Source organism: Panulirus ornatus, chromosome 36 (assembly GCF_036320965.1).
Source record: "Panulirus ornatus isolate Po-2019 chromosome 36, ASM3632096v1, whole genome shotgun sequence".
NCBI classification, from domain to species: Eukaryota; Metazoa; Arthropoda; class Malacostraca; order Decapoda; family Palinuridae; genus Panulirus; species Panulirus ornatus.
The window spans coordinates 2,719,886-2,747,613 of record NC_092259.1 but is presented as its reverse complement, the minus strand read 5'-3'; the positions used below and the strand labels follow the sequence as shown (position 1 = coordinate 2,747,613).

General features: G+C 41.1%; 1 protein-coding gene across 4 annotated transcripts in view; it reads left to right on the top strand.

Annotated features, from left to right (window-relative positions):
• The window catches only part of LOC139760256 (solute carrier family 23 member 1-like), a 268,117-nt gene that overhangs the window by 165,564 nt on the left and 74,825 nt on the right, over positions 1-27,728 (top strand). For all 4 annotated transcript variants that reach the window (XM_071683190.1, XM_071683188.1, XM_071683189.1 and 1 more), the window contains one exon: positions 3,093-3,149. In XM_071683190.1, the coding sequence (XP_071539291.1) occupies positions 3,093-3,149 (57 nt within the window). The remainder of the gene's footprint in view (positions 1-3,092; positions 3,150-27,728) is intronic.

Genomic DNA, 27,728 nt, shown 5'->3' with positions numbered 1-27,728 from the left:
AGAGCATATGGTGTGGAAGGTAAGCTGCTAGAAGCAGTGAAGAGTTTATCAAGGATGTAAGGCATGTGTGCGAGTAATAAGAGAGGAGTGACTGGTCCCCAGTGAAGATTGGTCTGCAGCAGGGGTTTGTCATGTCCCCATGGTTGTTTAATTTGTTTATGGATGGGGTGGTTCGGGAGGCAAATGCAAGAGTTTTGGAGAGAGGGGCAAGTATGCATTCTGTTGTGGATGAGAGGGCCTGGGAAGCGAGTCAGATGTTGTTTGCAGATGTAACTGCATTGGTGGCTGATTCAAGAAGTTGGTGACTGAACTTGAAAAAGTGTGTGAATGGAGAAATTTGAAAGTAAATGTGAATAAGAGCAAGGTTATTAGGTTCAGTAGGGTTGAAGGACAAGTTAATTGGGATGTAAGTTTGAAAGGAGAAATTTGGAGGAAGTGAAGTGTCTTAGATATTTGGGAGTGGACTTAGCAACAAATAGAACCATGGAAGCAAAAGTGAGTCACAGCGTGGGAGGGGGTGAAGGTTCTGGGCATGATGAAGAATGTGTGGAAAGAGAGAGTGTTGTCTTGGAGGGCAAAAATGGGTGTTTGAAGGAATAGCAGTTCAAACAATATTATATGGTTGTGAGGCATGGGCTATAGATAGGGTTGTGCAGAGGAGGGTGGATGTGTTGAAAATGAATTGTTTGAGGACAGTATGTGGTATGAGATGGTTTGATCAAGTAAGTAATGAAAGGGTAAGAGAGATGTTTGGTAATAAAAAGAGCATAGTTGAGAGAGCAGTAGTGGGTGTTGAAATGGTTTAGACTCATGGAGAGAATGAGTGAGGAAAGGTTGACAGAGAGGATGTATGTGTCAAGAGGCAGAGAGAACAAGGAGAATCAGGAGACCAAATTGGAGATGGAAGGATGGTGAGCAAGATTTTGAGTGATCGGGGTCTGAACATACAGGAGGGTGAGAGGTGTCCAAGGAAGAGAGTGAATTGGAACTTTGTGGTATACTGGGGGTCGACATGCTGTCAGTGGACTGAACCAGGGCATGTAAATCATCTTGGGTAAACCATGGAGAGGTCTGTGTGGCCTGGATTTGGAATGGGAGCTGTGGTTTCCATGCATTACACATGACAGCTAGAGACTGAGTGTGAAAAAATGTGGCCTTTTTTGTCTCTTTTCCTGGTCTACCTCGCTGAAGCTGGTGGCTGCGATCCTGTTCCGTATGGGGTAGGGTGTGCCATTGAAGGCAAGGAAGTATGAATATGTACATGTGCATATATATATATGTCTGTATATGTGTATATGTTGATATTCCTGAGTCCACGGGGAAAATGAAACACGATAAGTTCCTAAGTGCACTTTTGTGTAATAATCACATTGTCAGGGGAGACACGACAGAAATATAAGTCAGTTGATATACATCGAAGAGACGAAGCTAGGATGCCATTTGGTAAACATGCGATTATTTATATGTGCTCACATTTCCTGCCTTAACAGAGTGGTATCAGAGACTGAGGTTTAAAGGAAATATCCTTGCTCTGCCTTCTCGTTTTCCTACTTTTAGAGTGATAATACAGGAGGGGAGAATTTTGAGCTCCAGCCTCTCTTAGCTGTCTTCTTAAGCATGGGGATATATAAGTTGTATCCTGTCTCCCTTATCCCTTGAGTTGAAGCAGATAGATTGGTAGATATTTAAGCTTTACGTGTAATAATTGACTCTATTTTCTTAGCCTAGTCATGGCTTTATGTTTTCTGTAATACTATACATATTTTTATGTAAGGCATGTGTACGTGTAGGAAGAGAGGAAAGTGATTGGTTCTCAGTGAATGTAGGTTTGCGGCAGGGGTGTGTGATGTCTCCATGGTTGTTTAATTTGTTTATGGATGGGGTTGTTAGGGAGGTGAATGCAAGAGTTTTGGAAAGAGGGGCAAGTATGAAGTCTGTTGGGGATGAGAGAGCTTGGGAAGTGAGTCAGTTATTGTTCGCTGATGATACAGCGCTGGTGGCTGATTCATGTGAGAAACTGCAGAAGCTGGTGACTGAGTTTGGTAAAGTGTGTGAAAGAAGAAAGTTAAGAGTAAATGTGAATAAGAGCAAGGTTATTAGGTACAGTAGGATTGAGGGTCAAGTCAATTGGGAGGTAAGTTTGAATGGAGAAAAACTGGAGGAAGTAAAGTGTTTTAGATATCTAGGAGTGGATCTGGCAGCGTATGGAACCATGGAAGCGGAAGTGGATCATAGGGTGGGGGAGGGGGCGAAAATTCTGGGAGCCTTGAAGAATGTGTGGAAGTCGAGAACATTATCTCGGAAAGCAAAAATGGGTATGTTTGAAGGAATAGTGGTTCCAACAATGTTGTATGGTTGCGAGGCGTGGGCTATGGATAGAGTTGTGCGCAGGAGGATGGATGTGCTGGAAATGAGATGTTTGAGGACAATGTGTGGTGTGAGGTGGTTTGATCGAGTAAGTAACGTAAGGGTAAGAGAGATGTGTGGAAATAAAAAGGGCATGGTTGAGAGAGCAGAAGAGGGTGTTTTGAAATGGTTTGGGCACATGGAGAGAATGAGTGAGGAAAGATTGATCAAGAGGATATATGTGTCGGAGGTGGAGGGAACGAGGAGAAGTGGGAGACCAAATTGGAGGTGGAGAGATGGAGTGAAAAAGATTTTGTGTGATCGGGGCCTGAACATGCAGGAGGGTGAAAGGAGGGCAAGGAATAGAGTGAATTGGATCGATGTGGTATACCGGGGTTGACGTGCTGTCAGTGGATTGAATCAGGGCATGTGAAGCGTCTGGGGTAAACCATGGAAAGCTGTGTAGGTATGTATATTTGCGTGTGTGGACGTATGTATATACATGTGTATGGGAGTGGGTTGGGCCATTTCTTTCGTCTGTTTCCTTGCACTACCTCGCAAACGCGGGAGACAGCGGCAAAAAAAAAATTTATGACAGTCTCAGTCTGTGTTTTGTACAATATATTTTATTTGATTATTAGTTTCTGAGCTCTTATCCAACACTGAACTTTTGACTGATCTAACACTTGATCATCATATTACTTCTAGTTCTTACCCTTTTTTATCTTAATTTTTCTTCATTTCAGAGTGTCCTGGCTGAGGTATATTCCTTTTTGCCCCACATTTGCTGGCTTCTTTAGAAAGTGAGTTATATGTTTCATATTTTTGTATATTAGGATATTAATAGTATGAAGATGATAGTGTGCCTCTCATTTGATAGTATTGTTGCTCTGGTGGAGTCATGAAAGTTTTGTGTCCATGATTATTACAGGATTTTTATGATAGGATTCACCATGATAGGTAGATGTTGAGTGTAGATATATTTTTTTCATCACAAGTGAATAAGTGAAGCAGACTGTGTGATTAAGTAGAAAACAGAATAATGAAGGAATAGAGTAAGAATCGATTATGAGAATGGTAATGTAATTAGAACATTTCTTTAGCTGTGTTTGTGATTAAACCAAAGTGTAAATAAAACTGTCATAGCAATATCAGTATGTCCAAATGTTAAACAAAGTTCAAAGATCAGAACACCTTTAGACCAAGTAATGTACAGATTTCTAGAAATTAGGTCCTTGGGAATAGTGAAAATTGCCTTTTCAGGCACAGAGAAGCCAGAAATAGGTACCTCTACACATCTGCATTGCTTAAACCACTCCTGCACCACTTATACATGCTCTGCTTGACCATCTTGTTTGTTTCACTGTCAGCTTAGAATTTCAGTATATTTTTAGGTTGTCTTTTGATAGCATATTTTATATATTATCTCTGATGCTTGTTCCCACCTAGAGGAATCTCAAGTGTGTGACCACAGTAATAGTCTCCATAACTAGTGAACTCCAGTGCCGCTTCTTAGCTTTTAGTGCCACATCCTTAACAAACCAGACGGAGGGCAACTCTAGTCCAGTGTTTGCAGAGGCTTCTACCTGATGTTCCTACTGACCACTTCTAACAAATGCTCCTGTCTAATGTTCATACCTACTACTTCTACCTATTGTTTTTACCTAATAGTCCTACCTAAATGTTCCTGCCTACTGCTCCTACTACTTTGCCAAAAGGCACAGCTAGCACAAAGTGCTCACTGTAGGAAGATATGAAGAATGGGGTGATTGAGATAAGTGTTGTCAAGTGTTATGTATGACAAGGAGAGATTGTACGCTTGTGGACTGAAGACCAGTAGTTCAAGTGTTGGTGAGGCATAAAGAAAAGACAGCTACATGGGACAAAGGAGTGAAAGTTTGACAACTATAGAAGTGCTAGCTCACCTTGCAATCGTCATCAACCCTCCCAGTACTCAGGCAGGTAGTTCTGGTATTATACCTCCCTGGTCATTGGTTGATTACCATCTACTGACATAAACTGTTGTATTTCCAACTCCATGCTGTTCCATGAGTTTGCATGCTGAAACACCCTTGTCTAGTTTTTTAATATTTCATCTTTTATACACTATTGTATGGATATACACTAGTGTATTCTATACACTATTTTTAAATTCTGATCTTTGAACTTTGACCACATTGCAGTTATCTTGTTTTCTGTAACTATGTAGTGTTTTCTCAGATTATGGCGTGAAAAATATATTTAATATAAAGATGATAGTTTCTGGTATAGTTTACAGTATGAATTAAAGTAAACCCTTGCTATATCTGACCCAGTATATGTATGAAATTGGCTTAATCAGATTCCAAAATCATGGTTTGAGCGATATCTGATGTCAGAATCAGTCCAATAATTGATGATAACCAGAAATGACCCACACTTGCAATCACCAGATATTGCTCTGATAATTGCTGAAATTCCATGCATAAAGATTATTGTACTTCTGTATTTTGGTGTGTAACATTTTGTGTGCCATATTGATTTATTGAACAGACATATAAGAATAGAAATAAGACATCTGGAGAATTTTTTTTATTATACATAATCACTTTCCCACGTGAGCGAGGTAGCGCCAGTAAATAGACGAAGAATGGCTCATCCTCTCGTATACACATAAACGCCCACATATACATACACCTATTCAGACATTACATACATACCCATGTACATATTCATACTTGCTTGCCTTCATTCAATCCCGTCACTTCCCTGCCCCACAGGAAAACAGTATCTCTATCCTCTGCTTCAGTGAGGCAGTGCCAGGAATACAGACTTAAAGGCCACATTCGTTCACACTCAATCTCTAGCTGTCATGTGTAATGCATCTAAACCACAGCTCCCTATCCACATCCAGGCCCCACAGATCTTTCCATGGTTTACCCCAGATGTTTCACATGTCCTGGTTCAATCCATTGACAGCACATTGACCCCGGTATACCACATCATCCAATTCACTCTATTCCTTTACTTCTTGCACACCTCTCACCCTCCTGTATGTTCTAGCCCCCGTTTGCTCAAAATCTTTTTCACTCCATCCTTCCTCCTTCAGTTTGGTCTTCTGCTTCTCTTTGTTCCCTCCACCTCTGACACATTTATCCTCTTTGTCAATCTTTCCTCACTCATTTTCTCCATATGTCAAAACCTTTTCATCACACCCTCTTGTGCTCTCTCAACCATACTCTTTTTTGTTTTCACACATCTCTCTTACCCTTACATTACTTACTCGATCAGACCACCTCACACATTTCATTTCCAACACATCCACCCTCCTCTGTACAACCCTATCTATAGCCCATGCCTTACAACCATAAAACACTGTTGAAACAACTATTCCTTCAAGCATAACCATTTTGCTCTCCAAGATAACGTTCTCTCCTTCCACACATTCTTCAACGATCCCAGAACTTTCACCCCCTCCCCCACCCTGTGACTCACTTCCACTTTCCTGGTTCCATCCACTGCTATGTCCACTCCCAGGTATCTTAAACACTTCACTTCCTCCAATTTTTCTCTATTCAAACTTACATTCAATTTACTTGTCCTTCAACCCTACTGAACATCATAACATTGCTCTTATTCACATTTACTCTCAACTTTCTTCTTTCACACACTTTTCTGAACTCAGTTGCCAACTTCTCTAGTTTCTTACATGAATCAGCCACTAGAGCTGTATCATTGGCAAACAACAACTGACTCATTTCCCATGCCCTTTCATCCACTACAGACTGCATACTCACCCCTCTCTCCAAAACTCTTGCATTTACCTCCCAAACCACCCCATCCATAAACAAATTAAACAACCATGGGGACACCACACACAGACCAACATTCACTGGAACCAGTCACTCTTCTCACTTCCTACTCTTACACGTGCCTTACATCCTTAGTAAAAACTTTTCGCTGCTTCTAGCAACTTACCTCCCTAACCGTATACTCTTAAAACCTTCCACAAAGCATCTGTCAAATGCCTTCTCGAGATCCATAAATGCTACATTTGTTTTCTGAGTACTACTCACATACATTCTTTAAAGTAAACACATGATCCACACATCCTCTACCACTTCTGAAACCACACTGCTCTTTCCTAATCTGATGCTATGTACATGCCTTCACCCTTTCAATCAATAACCTCCCATATAATTTCCCAGGAATACTCAACAAATTTATGCCTCTGTAGTTTGAAAACTCACCCTTATTCCCTTTGCCTTTGTACAATGGCACTATGCATGCATTCTGCCAATCCTCAGGCACTTCTTCATGGTCCATACATACATTAAATATCCTTACCAACCAATCAATAAAACAGTCACCCCTTTTTTAATAAATTCCCCTGCAATACCATCCAATTCCGTGACCTTTCTGGATTTCATCTTCCACAAAGCTTTCACTACCTCTTCTCTCTTCACCAAATCACCACCCCAACCCAAACACCCTATATCTGCCACTCTGTCTTCAAACACATTCAACAAACCTTCAAAATACTCACTCTATCACTGTTATCACTTCCCTACTTGCTCCCTTCACCGATGTTCCCATTTGTTCTCTTGTCTTACACATGTTATTTACCTCCTTCCAAAACATCTATTTTTTTTTATATTTTTTTTATTATACTTTGTCGCTGTCTCCCGCGTTTGCGAGGTAGCGCAAGGAAACAGACGAAAGAAATGGCCCAATTTCTCCATATGTCAAAACCTTTTCATCACACCCTCTTGTGCTCTCTCAACCATACTCTTTTTTGTTTTCACACATCTCTCTTACCCTTACATTACTTACTCGATCAGACCACCTCACACATTTCATTTCCAACACATCCACCCTCCTCTGTACAACCCTATCTATAGCCCATGCCTTACAACCATAAAACACTGTTGAAACAACTATTCCTTCAAGCATAACCATTTTGCTCTCCAAGATAACGTTCTCTCCTTCCACACATTCTTCAACGATCCCAGAACTTTCACCCCCTCCCCCACCCTGTGACTCACTTCCACTTTCCTGGTTCCATCCACTGCTATGTCCACTCCCAGGTATCTTAAACACTTCACTTCCTCCAATTTTTCTCTATTCAAACTTACATTCCAATTTACTTGTCCTTCAACCCTACTGAACATCATAACATTGCTCTTATTCACATTTACTCTCAACTTTCTTCTTTCACACACTTTTCTGAACTCAGTTGCCAACTTCTCTAGTTTCTTACATGAATCAGCCACTAGAGCTGTATCATTGGCAAACAACAACTGACTCATTTCCCATGCCCTTTCATCCACTACAGACTGCATACTCACCCCTCTCTCCAAAACTCTTGCATTTACCTCCCAAACCACCCCATCCATAAACAAATTAAACAACCATGGGGACACCACACACAGACCAACATTCACTGGGAACCAGTCACTCTTCTCACTTCCTACTCTTACACGTGCCTTACATCCTTAGTAAAAACTTTTCGCTGCTCCTAGCAACTTACCTCCCTAACCGTATACTCTTAAAACCTTCCACAAAGCATCTGTCAAATGCCTTCTCGAGATCCATAAATGCTACATTTGTTTTTTGAGTACTACTCACATACATTCTTTAAAGTAAACACATGATCCACACATCCTCTACCACTTCTGAAACCACACTGCTCTTTCCTAATCTGATGCTATGTACATGCCTTCACCCTTTCAATCAATAACCTCCCATATAATTTCCCAGGAATACTCAACAAATTTATGCCTCTGTAGTTTGAAAACTCACCCTTATTCCCTTTGCCTTTGTACAATGGCACTATGCATGCATTCTGCCAATCCTCAGGCACTTCTTCATGGTCCATACATACATTAAATATCCTTACCAACCAATCAATAAAACAGTCACCCCTTTTTTAATAAATTCCCCTGCAATACCATCCAATTCCGTGACCTTTCTGGATTTCATCTTCCACAAAGCTTTCACTACCTCTTCTCTCTTCACCAAATCACCACCCCAACCCAAACACCCTATATCTGCCACTCTGTCTTCAAACACATTCAACAAACCTTCAAAATACTCACTCTATCACTGTTATCACTTCCCTACTTGCTCCCTTCACCGATGTTCCCATTTGTTCTCTTGTCTTACACATGTTATTTACCTCCTTCCAAAACATCTATTTTTTTATATATTTTTTTATTATACTTTGTCGCTGTCTCCCGCGTTTGCGAGGTAGCGCAAGGAAACAGACGAAAGAAATGGCCCAACCCCCCCCATACACATGTATATACATACGTCCACACACGCAAATATACATACCTACACAGCTTTCCATAGCTTACCCCAGACGCTTCACATGCCTTGATTCAATCCACTGACAGCACGTCAACCCCGGTATACCACATCGCTCCAATTCACTCTATTCCTTGCCCTCCTTTCACCCTCCTGCATGTTCAGGCCCCGATCACACAAAATCTTTTTCACTCCATCTTTCCACCTCCAATTTGGTCTCCCTCTTCTCCTTGTTCCCTCCACCTCCGACACATATATCCTCTTGGTCAATCTTTCCTCACTCATCCTCTCCATGTGCCCAAACCACTTCAAAACACCCTCTTCTGCTCTCTCAACCACGCTCTTTTTATTTCCACACATCTCTCTTACCCTTACGTTACTCACTCGATCAAACCACCTCACACCACACATTGTCCTCAAACATCTCATTTCCAGCACATCCATCCTCCTGCGCACAACTCTATCCATAGCCCACGCCTCGCAACCATACAACATTGTTGGAACCACTATTCCTTCAAACATACCCATTTTTGCTTTCCGAGATAATGTTCTCGACTTCCACACATTCTTCAAGGCCCCCAGAATTTTCGTCCCCTCCCCCACCCTATGATCCACTTCCGCTTCCATGGTTCCATCCGCTGCCAGATCCACTCCCAGATATCTAAAACACTTCACTTCCTCCAGTTTTTCTCTATTCAAACTCACCTCCCAATTGACTTGACCCTCAACCCTACTGTACCTAATAACCTTGCTCTTATTCACATTTACTCTTAACTTTCTTCTTCCACACACTTTACCAAACTCAGTCACCAGCTTCTGCAGTTTCTCACATGAATCAGCCACCAGCGCTGTATCATCAGCGAACAACAACTGACTCACTTCCCAAGCTCTCTCATCCCCAACAGACTTCATACTTGCCCCTCTTTCCAAAACTCTTGCATTTACCTCCCTAACAACCCCATCCATAAACAAATTAAACAACCATGGAGACATCACACACCCCTGCCGCAAACCTACATTCACTGAGAACCAATCACTTTCCTCTCTTCCCACACGTACACATGCCTTACATCCTCGATAAAAACTTTTCACTGCTTCTAACAACTTTCCTCCCACACCATATATTCTTAATACCTTCCACAGAGCATCTCTATCAACTCTATTTATTTTCTCTAAAACTGAATGATTCTCTCTCAGCCCAACTCTCATTTGCCCTCTTTTTGAACTCTTGCACCTTTCTCTTGACTTCTTGCCGCATTCTTTTATACATCACACAAGTCATTTGCTTTACTTCCCTGCAAATATTGTCCTAATGCCTCTGTTTTCTCTTTCACTAACAATCTTACTTTCTCATCCCGCCACTCACTACTCTTTCTAATCTGCCCACCTCCCACCTTTCTCAAACCACATGCATCTTTTGCACAAGCCATCACTGCTTCCCTAAATACATACCATTTCTCACCCTCTCCCCCTCATGTTATTTGCTCTCACCTTTTGCCATTCTTCACTCAGTCTCTCCTGATACTTCCTCACACAAGTCTCCTTTCCAAGCTCATTTACTCTCACCACTCTCTTCTCCCCAACATTCCCTCTTCTTTTCTGAGAACCTCTACAAATCTTCTTTGCCTCCACCAGATAGTGATCACACATTCCTTCTGCTGCCCCTCTCAGCACATTAACATCTGAAGTATTTCCTCAAAATATCTTGACTGCATAATGAATAGATTTGTAAAATACTATTTTTTCATTAATATGGAATTAGACACATTATAGATAGTTAATGAAAATAATGATTTATTCCCCCAAAGGTAAATATTTCACTGCAATAAGATATTAACACAGTAAATTACATGTACAAGAAATAAGTACCTATTGTAAAGTTTCCCTGGAAGCACTTGTGCTGTGTCATGTTTAAATTTGTGTAATATCATTTTCTTAGTGACATGGTATCATCTGCATCGATGGCTTATTAAAGTGACTGTTAATTCCTAAAACATAAATTTGTTTCATACATATTTGCCATTTCCCGCATTAGCAATGTAGTATTAAAAACAGATCAGTGAGTCTTAAGAGGGAAAAACCCTCACTTGAACCCCTTCTTTGTTTCATCTTTTGGAAAGGTACAACAGGAGGGGAGGATTCTCAGTGCCCTGCTCCCACCTGTTTTAGTTGCCTTCTTTGGCACGCAGGGAATATGTGGGCTGTATTCTTTCTTGCGAATTTCCAGGGATAAAAAGTAGATATTTTGTTATAATAGATTATATTGATACATGTTTCATATATGGAACAGTACAGTACAGTTTACTGTGGTATTACATAAAGGTTCCTTTATTTTGGTGTCTCTGTGGCTACTCTGAATCTCAGATCAGTCTTCTTTTGTTGCCTAGGGTATTAGCATCTCTTAACCCCCGTGCTGTGATTTGTGACACCTTATTCTGGAACAACCCTTTTTATGCTTTAACCCCCGTGTTGTGATGTGTGACTCCTTCATTCTGGAAGAACCCACTTTATGCTTTAGTAGTGAAATTATTGTGGCATTTTGCATTTATACTGACTTTACGGTTTCACATTTTGGCTTCCAAAGGTGAGGTTTTGTAAGGAAGAGATGAATTTTTTCTGTGAAAGTGAAGTTGGAATTCATGGAGTAACATGATATAGGAGTGTTTGTGATACAGATACAATGCTAATGTACCACCAGCAAATACTCTGGCAAGTACATTACTGTTTCTAGTCATAAAAATCTATATACTACAGGACTACAGCACTAGATTGTGTTGTATTACTGAACATATTGGTCAGTACATACACATTTACCATTTAATATATATATATATATATATATATATATATATATATATATATATATTACTTGATCGCCGTTTCCCGCGTCGGCGAGGTAGCGCCAGGAAACAGACGAAGAACGGCCCATCCATTTATATATATATATATATATATATATATATATATATATATATATATATATATATATATATATATATATATACACACACACACACACACATACACGTACATAAACTTATCACCTTATACATAGACATATACAGATGTTCCCCGATTTACGATGGGGTTACGTTCTGATAGACCCATGGTAAGATTGAAATATATAAGTTGAAAATACATCTAATACACTACATCTAACCTGTCAAGCATCAGAGATTAGCCAAGCTTACCTTAAATGTTCTCAGAACACTTACATTTCTCATCCAGTTATCCTTTGCAGCTCTTCCTTAAAAACCTTCGGCACCTTGAGTATTAACACCACTAACCTTTACATCATGAAAAATATGACGCCGTTTGAAGCGTAGGAACCACCCATGACTTGTTATAAACATTTGCCTTTATGTAGGATCATCGGCACGCCGTTGTAGCGCATCGAAAATACTTCTTGCCACATCCTGGATCGTTAGTAGGGTAAGCAATATGCGCTTCCGTATCTGGTCATCCATCTATGTGACTGAGTAATTTTTCCGTATCAGCACTCAGCCCAATTCTTTTCTTCGTGATGACATTAGATTTTACCGATGCTGAAGATTTCACGGCATCAGCAATTCGTTTATCCTTATAAGATGGTCGAGATTGTCGATTGCGAAAGCACTAACTCGAATGCGATGACAATTACTGTCTGGCTGGCCGCGTTCATGCTGGGCAATTTATCTTTAATTTCATCTCGAAAAGTAATTACCTTCCTCTTTTCACCAGGAGGAGGAGACACAGATGGGCATTTTATGAAACATGATGAGATGCAAAAACACAAAACACAAAATTTAAAAAAAAAAATGGTAAAACAGTACAGTTAGTAACGGTTGTTTACACTCGTGACCGTTGGCTTACTGGAAGGTGGGCCTCGCTGCCGCTGCGCACAGTCATGAGAGAGAGTATCGTACTGCATAATGCTAGCTTGGGAAAAGATCAAAATTCAAAATTGGACTTATGGTTTCTGCTGAATGCGTATCGCTATCGCACCGTCGTAAAGTCGAGAAATCGTAAGTCGAACCATCGTAAGTTGGAGAGCATCTGTACATATATACACATGAACATATAATAGTTGCTTGCCTTCATCTATTCTCGGCGCCACGCATGTAGTGCATATGGACGTGCACTTTTTATAAAGCACAATTCCCTCCAACAGCAAGGCTTCGAACCAGGGCCTATTGTGTGGTACCTTGGAATGCTAACCGCTCGGCTTTGATTAATCCTTTTTTTTTAGGGAAATGACTATTTGATTACTAGTAATCGAATACCCTTCATCTCACATCTGTGAGCAGTGGGGTCTAGACTGTTCAGATCCCATTTCGCAACATTATCAGTAGTTAGCTGTGTATATATATATATATATATATATATATATATATATATATATATATATATATATATATATATATAATTCTATTATATTTTGTCGCTGTCTCCCGCTTTAGCGAGGTAGCGCAAGGAAACAGACGAAAGAGTGGCCCAACTCTCCCACATACACATGTTTTATATATATATATATATATATATATATATATATATATATATATATATATATATATATATATATATTTCAACGTATACATACATATACATACACAGACATATACATATATACACATGTACGTATTCATACTTGCTGCCTTTATTCATTCCCGTCGCCACCCTGCCACACATGAAATAGCATCCCCCCTCCCCCCGCGAGCTAGCGCTAGGAAAAGGCAACATTCGTTCATACTCAGTGTTTAGATGTCATGTATAATGCACCGAAACCACAGCTCCCTTTCCACATCCAGGCCCCACAAAACTTTCCATGGTTTACCCCAGACGCTTCACATGCCTTGGTTCAAACCATTGACCACGTCGACCCCGGTATACCACATTGTTACAATTCACTCTATTCCTTGCACGCCTTTCACTCTCCTGTATGTTCAGGCCCCGATCGCTCAAAATCTTTTTTCACCCCATCCTTCCACCTCCAATTTGGTCACCCACTTCTCATTCCCTCCACCACTGACACATATATCCTCTTTGTCAGTCTTTCCTCACTTATTCTCTCCATGTGACCAAACCATTTCAATACACCCGCTTCTGCTCTCTCAACCACACTCTTTTTATTACCACACATCTCTCTTACCCTTTCATTACTTACTCGATCAAACCACCTCCCAATACTTTATTAAAGAAGGAGAGAAGGTTACTGAGACTTGACTTCCCTTTTGTAAACCCCATGTTGAGAATCCCTAATGAGATCATGATTCTCCAAGTGTTCCTATATTTTGTACGCTATATGTGATTCGAGAAATTTCCCCACAGAAGATGTCAAGCTGATAGGTGGTATTTAGAGGCAATGGATCTAACCCCTTTCTTAAAGATGGGAACAACATTTGCTGTTCTCCATTGCTTAGGAACTACGGCAGATTACAGAGACTAAACTGTTTAACGTAATAAAAGCGGGACACTTACTTCCTCCATACATTGTTTCAAGACCCTCGCATAGATGTTATCTGGCCCAGTTCTTTTGTGCACTTCAATAGTTCTGCGTGTTTCAAAATGTCAAATTTATTTATTTTCACATCGCATGGCTTCCTGCTTTCGTCCCCCCCCCCCCCTCTAAATTTGCTCTGGAACCAGATTGTATTCTCCTCCTGAGTAAATACTGATATGAAGTAAGTGTTTAAAACTTCACATATTTCAGTCTCACATTCGACTAATCTACCAGAATTCGATTTGATAGGTCCAAATTTCTCCCTAACCTTCTTTCTATACATTTGAAAAAAAAATCCTTTTGCATTTTTTTTTTTTTTTGCTTCGTTAGTCATCTTAATTTAGTAATTTCTTTTAGCCTTTCTAATAATTGATTTAACCATGCTCTTAATTTGCGTTAGTTGATCAGCAGACTGTGTTTGCCCCGGTTTTACCTTGTACAAGCCCTTCTTCTGCCCTATAAGAGGTTTTATTCTGTTATTTAGCCATTTTGGGTCATTATGGTTGGTCCTGTATTGAATATTCAGTTCCTGTCCCTTTTTCATTGTTACCTAGAACCTTTCTACAGAAACTTCCTCGCTGTTAATGGTCTTCCCTGCCTTACCCACACTTGATGTGTCACCAGACTGACTGCTTGATCCATCTGACCTGACCCAAATGTTCATTTAGTCCCATCCAATCAACACAAGGCCTTACGAAAGTCGGGAACGAACATTTCATTCTCCCTCCTATTCACATCCTCAACTTCATCTATAAGGTTGTTTTCGTATGTCAGTACCTAGTCTAAAATGTTATATCACTTCTGGTCCCCTCGGAAACGTGGTGTTCGAAAACAATCTTGGACTGTCTTTATAGATTCCTCTGACTCAACATATCTCGTATGGTCTTCACAGTTAATTATACTGAAGTTAAAGTAAGTCACATACATACATTTTGATAAAAAGCCTTCTTAATTTCGTCCCATGAAATTTTCCCCCCTCCGACTATCTAACCCGAGGGACACCACGTACGATAGGGAGCCCTCCCTTTGCCGAATTATATCTATGGCGACCCTATACTTGCCTAACGTCTCCTCCCTCCTCCCTCCTACGCTGGGCGACATCTTTGTTCCCTGCACTCAGGCATGTTATGGGTTCGATCCCATTTCCCGACAAGATGTCGTCCAGCCTCTCCACTACATCGCCTATCCCCGCCTAAGGGTAACACGCCCTCATCCTGTTTTTTTTCCAACCTTATTAAAAAAAGTAAAAATCTTATATACAACCAAAATCTTACTTTAGGGGAGGGGTTCAGCCTTTGTCCCTCCTTTCTCCTCTTCTACCACCACCTCATCTTCCCCTGACTCTTGTACTAACGGGGAGAGCCATATACGAGACACCCTATTGGCTACCACTGTCAGACCCAAACCGCGATTCTCAGCTGATCCACTGGTATCTGCCTCCACTGAACAGCTGCTCTCTTCAGGTGTTATACTATGTAAAACACCCGAGTTTTCATGCTCGGAGCGAAGATTACGGTTTTCCTCGCTCTTGGCTTCCATCTTTCCCTCTATTTCTGAAATTCTCCTAAGGAGCGATTCCATGCTACAGAACTACACTGAACACAATAAAAAGGAGAGAAATACACAGGGTTCTGGCTTAACAGTCAGTCTGGAGCTGCCCAGAGACACGTCTAGCCTTGCTGGGCAATTATCTTTAATTTCATCTCATGAGTAATTGCCTTCCTCCTCTTATCGCCAGAGGCGGGAGACACAGATGGGCATTTTGTACACATGATAAGATTTGAAAACAGAGAAAACAAAATCAAAGAAAATTATGGCTACACAGTTCACTGTAGAATGTCGGTTCTTACCGTCGGGGTCGCGTGGCTGACTGGAAGCTGCGTCTCGTTGCCGCTGCGTCACATTACGAGAGAGTATCGTACTGCATAATTGGAAAAGATGAAAATTCAAAATTCGAAGTACAGTTTTTATTTGAATGCGCACCGCTATCGCACCATCATCAAGTCGAAGAATCGTAAGTCGAACCATCTTAGCCATCTTAAGTTGGGGAGCAATATACACGCACATACGCATTCATGCTTGCTTGCCTTCATTCCATCCCAGCGCCACGAATATAGTGCATATGACCACGCACTTCTCATAGAACACATAATGCCCTCCAACAGCAAGGATTCGAACCAGCTTTTGCGTGGTAGCTTGGAATGCTGACATCTTGGCTATGATCACCTCCTTTAGGGAAATGACTGCTCAGTTACTAGTAATCGAATACCCTTTATCTCACATCTATGAGCAGTGGGTTATAGACTGATTAAATCCCATCAGGCTCAAATTTCCAGTAGTTAGCAGTTATATATATATATATATATATATATATATATATATGATATATGTATATACATATATATATATATATATATATATATATATATATATTTTTTTTTTTGCCGCTGTCTCCCGCGTTTGCAAGGTAGCACAAGCAAACAGACGAAAGAAATGGCCCAGCCCACCCCCATACACATGTATATACATACGTCCACACACGCAAATATACATACCTACACAGCTTTCCATGGTTTACCCCAGACGCTTCACATGCCCTGATTCAATCCACTGACAGCACGTCAACCCCGGTATACCACATCGATCCAATTCACTCTATTCCTTGCCCTCCTTTCACCCTCCTGCATGTTCAGGCCCAGATCACAAAATCTTTTTCACTCCATCTTTCCACCTCCAATTTGGTCTCCCACTTCTCCTCGTTCCCTCCACCTCCGACACATATATCCTCTTGGTCAATCTTTCCTCACTCATTCTCTCCATGTGCCCAAACCATTTCAAAACACCCTCTTCTGCTCTCTCAACCACGCTCTTTTTATTTCCACACATCTCTCTTACCCTTACGTTACTTACTCGATCAAACCACCTCACACCACACATTGTCCTCAAACATCTCATTTCCAGCACATCCATCCTCCTGCGCACAACTCTATCTATAGCCCACGCCTCGCAACCATACAACATTGTTGGAACCACTATTCCTTCAAACATACCCATTTTTGCTTTCCGAGATAATGTTCTCGACTTCCACACATTCTTCAAGGCTCCCAGAATTTTCGCCCCCTCCCCCACCCTATGATCCACTTCCACTTCCATGGTTCCATCCGCTGCCGGATCCACTCCCAGATATCTAAAACACTTTACTTCCTCCAGTTTTTCTCCATCCAAACTTACCTCCCAATTGACTTGATCCTCAACCCTACTGTACCTAATAACCTTGCTCTTATTCACATTTACTCTTAACTTTCTTCTTTCACACACTTTACCAAACTCAGTCACCAGCTTCTGCAGTTTCTCACATGAATCAGCCACCAGCGCTGTATCATCAGCGAACAACTGACTCACTTCCCAAGCTCTCTCAACCCCCAAGCTCTCTCATCCCCAACAGACTTCATACTTGCCCCTCTTTCCAAAACTCTTGCATTCACCTCCCTAACAACCCCATCCATAAACAAATTAAACAACCATGGAGACATCACACACCCCTGCCGCAAACCTTCATTCACTGAAAACCAATCACTTTCCTCTCTTCCTATACGTACACATGCCTTACATCCTCGATAAAAACTTTTCACTGCTTCTAACAACTTGCCTCCCACACCATATATTCTTAATACATTCCACAGAGCATCTCTATCAACTCTATCATATTCCTTCTCCAGATCCATAAATGCTACATACAAATCCATTTGCTTTTCTAAGTATTTCTCACATACATTCTTCAAAGCAAACACCTGATCCACACATCCTCTACCACTTCTGAAACCACACTGCTCTTCCCCAATCTGATGCTCTGTACATGCCTTCACCCTCTCAATCAATACCCTCCCATATAATTTCCCAGGAATACTCAACAAACTTATACCTCTGTAATTTGAGCACTCACTCTTATCCCCTTTGCCTTTGTACAATGGCACTATGCACGCATTCCGCCAATCCTCAGGCACCTCACCATGAGTCATACATACATTAAATAACCTTACCAACCAGTCAATAATACAGTCACCCCCTTTTTTAATAAATTCCACTGCAATACCATCCAAACCTGCTGCCTTGCCGGCTTTCATCTTCCGCAAAGCTTTTACTACCTCTTCTCTGTTTACCAAATCATTTTCCCTAACCCTCTCACTTTGCGCACCACCTCGACCAAAACACCCTATATCCGCCACTCTATCATCAAACACATTCAACAAACCTTCAAAATACTCACTCCATCTCCTTCTCACATCACCACTACTTGTTATCACCTCCCCATTTGCGCCCTTCACTGAAGTTCCCATTTGCTCCCTTGTCTTACGCACTTTATTTACCTCCTTCCAGAACATCTTTTTATTCTCCCTAAAATTTAATGATACTCTCTCACCCCAACTCTCATTTGCCCTTTTTTTCACCTCTTGCACCTTTCTCTTGACCTCCTGTCTCTTTCTTTTATACATCTCCCACTCAGTTGCATTTTTTCCCTGCAAAAATCGTCCAAATGCCTCTCTCTTCTCTTTCACTAATAATCTTACTTCTTCATCCCACCACTCACTACCCTTTCTAATCAACCCACCTCCCACTCTTCTCATGCCACAAGCATCTTTTGTGCGATCCATCACTGATTCCCTAAATACATCCCATTCCTCCCCCACTCCCCTTACTTCCATTTTTTTTTTTTTTTTGCTTTGTCGCTGTCTCCCGCGTTTGCGAGGTAGCGCGAGGTAGTATTTCTCACATACATTCTTCATAGCAAACACCTGATCCACACATCCTCTACCACTTCTGAAACCACACTGCTCTTCCCCAATGTGATGCTCTGTACATGCCTTAACCCTCTCAATCAATACCCTCCCATATAATTTACCAGGAATACTCAACAAACTTATACCTCTGTAATTTGAGCACTCACTCTTATCCCCTTTATATATATATATATATATATATATATATATATATATATATATATATATATATATATATTTTTTTTTTTTTTTTTGCTTTGTCGCTGTCTCCCGCCTTTGCGAGGTAGCGCAAGGAAACAGACGAAAGAAATGGCCCATCCCACCCCCATACACATGTATATACATACGTCAACACACGCAAATATACATACCTACACAGCTTTCCATGGTTTACCCCAGACGCTTCACATGCCCTGATTCAGTCCACTGACAGCACGTCAACCCCGGTATACCACATCGATCCAATTCACTCTATTCCTTGCCCTCCTTTCACCCTCCTGCATGTTCAGGCCCCGATCACACAAAATCTTTTTCACTCCATCTTTCCACCTCCAATTTGGTCTCCCACTTCTCCTCGTTCCCTCCACCTCCGGCACATATATCCTCTTGGTCAATCTTTCCTCACTCATTCTCTCCATGTGCCCAAACCATTTCAAAACACCCTCTTCTGCTCTCTCAACCACGCTCTTTTTATTTCCACACATCTCTCTTACCCTTATGTTACTTACTCGATCAAACCACCTCACACCACACATTGTCCTCAAACATCTCATTTCCAGCACACCCATCCTCTTGCGCACAACTCTATCCATAGCCCACGCCTCGCAACCATACAACATTGTTGGAACCACTATTCCTTCAAACATACCCATTTTTGCTTTCCGAGATAATGTTCTCGACTTCCACACATTCTTCAAGGCTCCCAGGATTTTCGCCCCCTCCCCCACCCTATGACCCACTTCCACTTCCATGGTTCCATCCGCTGCCAGATCCACTCCCAGATATCTAAAACACTTTACTTCCTCCAGTTTTTCTCCATTCAAACTTACCTCCCAATTGACTTGACCCTCAACCCTACTGTACCTAATTACCTTGCTCTTATTCACATTTACTCTTAACTTTCTTCTTTCACACACTTTACCAAACTCAGTCACCAGCTTCTGCAGTTTCTCACATGAATCAGCCACCAGCGCTGTATCATCAGCGAACAACAACTGACTCACTTACCAAGCTCTCTCATCCCCAACAGACTTCATACTTGCCCCTCTTTCCAAAACTCTTGCATTCACCTCCCTAACAACCCCATCCATAAACAAATTAAACAACCATGGAGACATCACACACCCCTGCCGCAAACCTACATTTACTGAGAACCAATCACTTTCCTCTCTTCCTACACGTACACATGCCTTACATCCTCGATAAAAACTTTTCACTGCTTCTAACAACTTGCCTCCCACACCATATATTCTTAATACCTTTCACAGAGCATCTCTATCATATGCCTTCTCCAGATCCATAAATGCTACATACAAATCCATATATATATATATATATATATATCCCTGGGGATAGGGGAGAAAGAATACTTCCCACGTATTCCCTGCGTGTTGTAGAAGGCGACTAAAAGGGGAGGGAGCGGGTGGCTGGAAATCCTCCCCTCTCTTGTTTTTTTTTAATTTTCCAAAAGAAGGAACAGAGAAGGGGGTCAGGTGAGAATATTCCCTCTAAGGCCCAGTTCTCTGTTCTTAACGCTACCTCGCTAACGCGGGAAATGGCAAATAGTATGAAAAAAAAAAATATATATATATATATATATATAATATATATATATATATATATATATATATATATATATATATATATATATATGGCATGTACAGAGCATCAGATTGGGGAAGAGCAGTGTGGTTTCAGAAGTGGTAGAGGATGTGTGGATCAAGTGTTTGCTTTGAAGAATGTATGTGAGAAATACTTAGAAAAGCAAATGGATTTGTATGTAGCATTTATGGATCTGGAGAAGGCATATGATAGAGTTGATAGAGATGCTCTGTGGAAGGTATTAAGAATATATGGTGTGGGAGGAAAGTTGTTAGAAGCAGTGAAAAGTTTTTATCGAGGATGTAAGGCATGTGTACGTGTAGGAAGAGAGGAAAGTGATTGGTTCTCAGTGAATGTAGGTTTGCGGCAGGGGTGTGTGATGTCTCCATGGTTGTTTAATTTGTTTATGGATGGGGTTGTTAGGGAGGTAAATGCAAGAGTTTTGGAAAGAGGGGCAAGTATGAAGTCTGTTGGGGATGAGAGAGCTTGGGAAGTGAGTCAGTTGTTGTTCGCTGATGATACAGCACTGGTGGCTGATTCATGTGAGAAACTGCAGAAGCTGGTGACTGAGTTTGGTAAAGTGTGTGGAAGAAGAAAGTTAAGAGTAAATGTGAATAAGAGCAAGGTTATTAGGTACAGTAGGGTTGAGGGTCAAGTCAATTGGGAGGTGAGTTTGAATGGAGAAAAACTGGAGGAAGTGAAGTGTTTTAGATATCTGGGAGTGGATCTGGCAGCGGATGGAACCATGGAAGCGGAAGTGGATCATAGGGTGGGGGAGGGGGCGAAAATTCTGGGGGCCTTGAAGAATGTGTGGAAGTCGAGAACATTATCTCGGAAAGCAAAAATGGGTATGTTTGAAGGAATAGTCGTTCCAACAATGTTGTATGGTTGCGAGGCGTGGGCTATGGATAGAGTTGTGCGCAGGAGGATGGATGTGCTGGAAATGAGATGTTTGAGGACAATGTGTGGTGTGGGGTGGTTTGATCAAGTGAGTAACGTAAGGGTAAGAGAGATGTGTGGAAATGAAAAGAGCGTGGTTGAGAGAACAGAAGAGGGTGTTTTGAAGTGGTTTGGGCACATGGAGAGGATGAGTGAGGAAAGATTGACCAAGAGGATATATGTGTCGGAGGTGGAGGGAGCAAGGAGAAGAGGGAGACCAAATTGGAGGTGGAAAGATGGAGTGAAAAAGATTTTGTGTGATCGGGGCCTGAACATGCAGGAGGGTGAAAGGAGGGCAAGGAATAGAGTGAATTGGAGCGATGTGGTATACCGGGGTTGACGTGCTGTCAGTGGATTGAATCAAGGCATGTGAAGCGTCTGCGGTAAACCATGGAAAGCTGTGTAGGTATGTATATTTTGCGTGTGTGGACGTATGTATATACATGTGTATGGGGGGGGTTGGGCCATTTCTTTCGTCTGTTTCCTTGCGCTACCTCGCAAACGCGGGAGACAGCGACAAAGTATAATAAAAGAAAAAAAAATATGGTTTGAGAACAGAGGAAGGAAACAAGATTTTTTCTAAAAGTTTTCGTTGTGCATTCCTGATGCTACCTCAGTTAAACAGGACAAGGCAAGAAGATATGATAAAAATTAATTGAATTGAGAAACCTGTAATGTTCGATATTATTTTTGTTATTGCAAACTCGTTCCCTAGATTGTAAATAGAAATTACAAAAAAGCTTAATCATTTAGAGAGTGCATTTTATCATTTTCTTTCATAATTGTTCACCATTTGCTGCATTAGTGTGGTAGTACTAAGAACAGATGGTGAAATGCCTCAATTTCTCCATCCATTTTATAACTGTCATGTTTAATGCACTGAAACCACAGCCACTCCTTTCCCCCATCCCTAATCAAGCCCAACAGACCTTTCTTTGGTTTCCCCCAGGTAATTCATATTCTTTGTTTAAGTCCATTCACAGTGTATCACCATCTGTATACTACATTGCATGCATGCATGTTCAGGCCCCAGTCACTTAAAATCATTTCCACTCCATTCTTCCATCTCTCTCCCCCTTCTTTTTCCCCTCCACTTCTGACACATATATATACTCTTTGTCAACCTCTCCTCACTCATTCTGTTTGTCCAAACCATTTCAGGACACCCTCTTCAGCAGTTGACCATGTTCTTCCTATCCCTATTACCATACCTCTCTCACCCTTTTATTACTTGGTCAGACCACCTCACACCACATATTGTCCTCAGACATTTCCTTTCCAAAACAACCACCCTTCTCTGCACATCCTCATTTATCGCCTGTGCCTCGCACCCATACAATATTGTTAAGACTAGTATACCTTCAGAAGTACCCATATTCACTCTTCCAGATAATTGTATCTTTCCACACATTCCTCAATCTTTTCAGAACCTTCCTCTTCTTGCCCACCCTCTGTGACTTTCTTCCATTTTCATAGTTTCATTCACTGCCATGTCTACTCCCAAGTATCTGAAAGACTTCACTTCCCCCAAATTTTCTCCCTTCAAGCTATCATGCCTACTAACATGTCTCTCTTCTCTTCTGTACCTTGCTTTTATTCACATTTATCTTCCTCCTTTAACACACTCTCCATAACTTTGATACCGACTTTTGCAGTTTCTCACTCAAAACTGCCACCTGTGCAGATTACAATTGACTCACTTCCCCGGCCCCTTCTCCCCTTACAGACTGCATACTCTCCCTTTGCATTTACTTCAGTCATGACCCCTATCTGTAAACAGATCAAACAGCCATTCTGACATTACACACTTCAGCCACAGACCAACCTTCGCCTGGAATCACTAACTCTCCTCTCTACCTACTTGCTCATGTGCTGTACACTCATGATAAAAACATCGTACTGCATCTAGTAGCTTTCCTTTTACACCCTATATCTGTAAGACCTTCCACAAGGCATCTCTATCAACCATGTCATATGCTTCTGCTAGATACGTAAATGCCACATATGAATCATTGTATCACTAAGTATTTCTCTTTAAACCAAACTCCAATTTAACACATTCTCTATCATTGCAGTAGGTAGTAGTTGGTAGGTAGCCAATGACCAGGGAGGTATATTACCACTACTACTTGCCTGGGTATCGGGAGGGTTAGAGACACCTTCATAGTGAGCCTGCACTTAAGTGGTTTTCAGGTTGCACTTCTCTGACCCAGGTAGTGGTCTTTCCTTTCTGCCTCATCCACTTGTGCACTGCTAGCATTCTATCCTTAAACATACAATCTCTCCTTGTCATACAAAACACTTGACAACACCTAACTCACACAGCTCATTCTTCATAACTAGATTTTTCTGCTTTGAGCAATGTGTGCTAATCCTGCCCTTTGGCAAAATGCTAGTAGCAGTAGACAGAAGTAGTTGGTAAGAACATTAAGACAGGAACATTAGGTAGAAGTGGTAGGTAGGAACATTAGGTAGGAGTGATAGGTACAAGTAGACAGTGGGATTATTAGGTATTAGCCTCCTCAAACACTAGAGTTGCTCTCTGTCATTTGCCTGTTAAGGAGGCAGTGCACTGATGGCTAAGCAGCAGTGCTAGAGTTCACTAGTTATGGAGACTCTTCTGCTGCAGCCACCCCATTGAGAGAGTTCCACTTGGAAACAAACATCAAAGATATTGATTGATAGATCTACCACTCCTGGAAACACATTATTCCTCCCCGATCTGATGTTTTGTATATGCGTTCACCCTCCCAAGCACCACTCTCCTGCACATCTTACCAGGTATACTCAGCAGACTTGTACTTCTGTAGTTTGAACATTCACCTTTGTCCCCCTTGCCTTTATACAGTGGCACTTTACATGCAGTCTTTCATTTCTGAGGCACCTCAGCATGATCCATGCATACACTGAAGATTGTAACTGACATATCAGCAACACAGTCAACCCCTTCCTTAAAGACTTTAATTCATCTACATTATCATCCACTATAGCTGCCTTCCACATTTCATCTTCCACAGGGCTTTTACCACCTCTGCTTTCATCACCAAGCCACTTACCATGACTCTCTCACTTCGCCTAATTCCTTGACCCAAACATATATATCTGCCACCTCATCACTAAACACTTTTAAGAGTCCTTCAAAGCACTCCATCTCCTCACTTCACTACTACCTGCTACTTCTCCATTTGCCCTATTCACTGATGTTTCCATTTATTGTCTTGTTTTCCTTACACTATTAACCTCCCTGAAGTTTACTAACACTAGATCAACCCAACTCTCAGCTGCTCTCTTTTTTTTAAACCTGCATCACTGTTCATGCCCTCCTGCCACTTTTGTACTTCTATTGTTATTTGCTTTTCTTCCTCACAAATTCTATCCATACACGTGTTTTCCACTTTCACTAGCAACCTTACTTCGTCATCCTGCCCATCTCCCACCTTCCACATGCCACACCGTTCTCTTATACATGCCAGGACTGCTTCGCGAGATATCTCCTTTTCCTCATCCACTTACCCCTACTTACTTTCACCACCCTCTTCTTACCCATAGAATTTCCTCTATAACACAAACCTCTACAAATCTTCATCCTTGTCTCCACCAGGTAATGATTAGACATCTCACCAGCTGGTCGTCTCATTGCATTCACATCCAAGTCTCTCTCTTTTGCTTGCCTTTCAATTAATATGTCATCTAAGAATGCCTGCTAACCATCTTTCCTTCTCACTTGTATATGTCCCTCTTTTTAGACTAGGTATTTTCTGTCATGAGTCTCTTCAGCACACAACTCCACAAGCTGGTCACCATTTCTGGTCTCCTTACCCTATGGCCCTTGATTATTCCCTCAACTGGCACATTACTCACTTTAACACTTAAATCACTCATAACTCTTTCGTCTGTTTCCTTGCGCTACCTCGCAAACGCGGGAGACAGCGACAAAGTAAAAAAAAAAAAAAAAAAAAAAAAAAAAAAAAAAACTAATACCCAGTCTCCTGCATCAAAACTGCTGACACAATTGCTCAGCTGCTCCTAAAACACATGCTTCTTATCAACTCTTCTCTCAGGGACAGGTGCACAAGCACAAAAGATTACCCATCTCTTGCAGTCCACATTCATTTATACCCAATTTATCTGGAGCTTAGTTCAGTACCATTTCACATACTCCCACAACTGCTTCAGCAGTAATGCTGCCCTTTCCTTAGGTTTTGCCCTTACACTAACCCCAGACATTCCCGAACCATTCTTCCCCTTTACCCTTGAACTTTGTTTCATTCAGAGCCAGATCATCCAGATTCCTTTCCTCAAACATCCTCCCTTTCCCACCTTTCTTCTCATCTTAGTGACTCACACACACACATTCAGGCACTCAAGCCTTAACCTTTGAGGAGTTTGAGCACTCCTTGCTTGGCTCCTTTTCCATCATTTTGAAATTGAGATACTAGAAGGGAAAGTTTCAAGCCCAGGCTTTCACCCCTTTTAGTTGCATTTAATGACATGGAGGGATTATCAAGGTAGACTTCTCTCTGTCCAACCTCTATGTATTAGAAATTGGTGACTGAGTTTGGAAGAGTGAAAGAAAAAGAGGAAGTTCAGAGTAAATATAAATAAAAGCAAGGTTTTTAGGTTTAGCAGGGTTAGGGACAGTTGAGTTGGGATGTGACTTTAAACGTAGAGGAAGTGAAGTTTTTAATACCCGGGAGTAGACATGGCAGTGAAAGGAACCATAGAAGCGGAAGTGAATCAAAGGGTGGGTGAGAGGGCGAAGGTTCTGGAAGTGCTGAAGAACATGTGGAAAGAGAGATCATTATCTGGAAGGGCAAAAATGGGTATGCTTGAAGGAGTATTAGGCCCAAAAATAGTATATGGTTGGTTAGCATGGGCTGTAGATAGGATTGTGCAGAGGAGGATGGATGTGTTGGAAATGAAATGTTCGAGGGCAATATGTGATGTGATGTGGTTTGATTGAGTAAATTATGAAAGGGTAAGAGAGAGGTGTGGTAATAAAAGGAGTGTGGTTGAGAGAGCTGAAGAGGATGTGCTTAAGTGGTTTGGACATATAGAGGGAATGAGTGAGGAAAGGTTGAAAAAGAGGATATATTGTCAGAAATGGAGGGAACAAAGAGTGCAGGGAGGAAAAAAATTGAAAGGTTGAAAGGTTGGAGTGTAAAAGGCTATGAGTGATTGTGATCTGAACATGTAGGAGGTTTTAGAGCTTTTAGTTGAGACTAATCATGATTTCCTTTTAGCAAAGCACTATTGTGATAGCTGCATCAAGTTGAGAAAAGCAGGTAACTATAGATATATTTGCAATATGACACTGAAAATGAGGTAAGTTTCTTCCTCTTAAGGTATGTTGGGTAAGAGATATGTTTTTTATTATTGTTATTTTATACAATTTTACCCCACATTGTTGTGCCCACATTTGGTAAACTTAATGTAGATCTGCTAAATTTGCTTGACAGTGATCAGCCTGTTTGGAAGTATTCTGCTATGAGAAAAATTGGAGGATATGAGTTTTGAAATATTTTTAAGTTATTGCTGTGGAGTTAATTAATACTTCTAATTTTATCAAATTTTTTCATTTACCCAGTTGCTCTCCCAACTTTAGTAATGTGTTATAAGTAAATGGACAAAGGCTACCATACCATCCACATACTAGGAAATCATATATCATGACTTCTTCATATGTTCTGGTTCATCACATTTCCCCTTATACCACATCACTCCAAATTTCTCTGTTCAATATATTCCTTATTTTCTTATAAATGTATAGACCCTGTACTCTTAAGCCTATGTTACTACAATCTTACATCTCTTCCCTGGGCTTTCCCCTCCCCTTGCTTCTTCTTTGTTGGTGCCTCTGGAACTCATCCTGTCTATGTGCCCAATCATATTCAGACACCCTAGTTAGTCCTCTCAATCAAATTGTTCTCACATCCTCATTTTGTAATATCTTATATGATCAACCCACCTTACCACATATTGTCTTCAGGCATTTATTTCAAGCATGTTCTCCCCTTCCTTTCCTTTGCTTTCATCATCCACAACTCCCATCCATGCAATGCTGTTCCTCTTTGGCT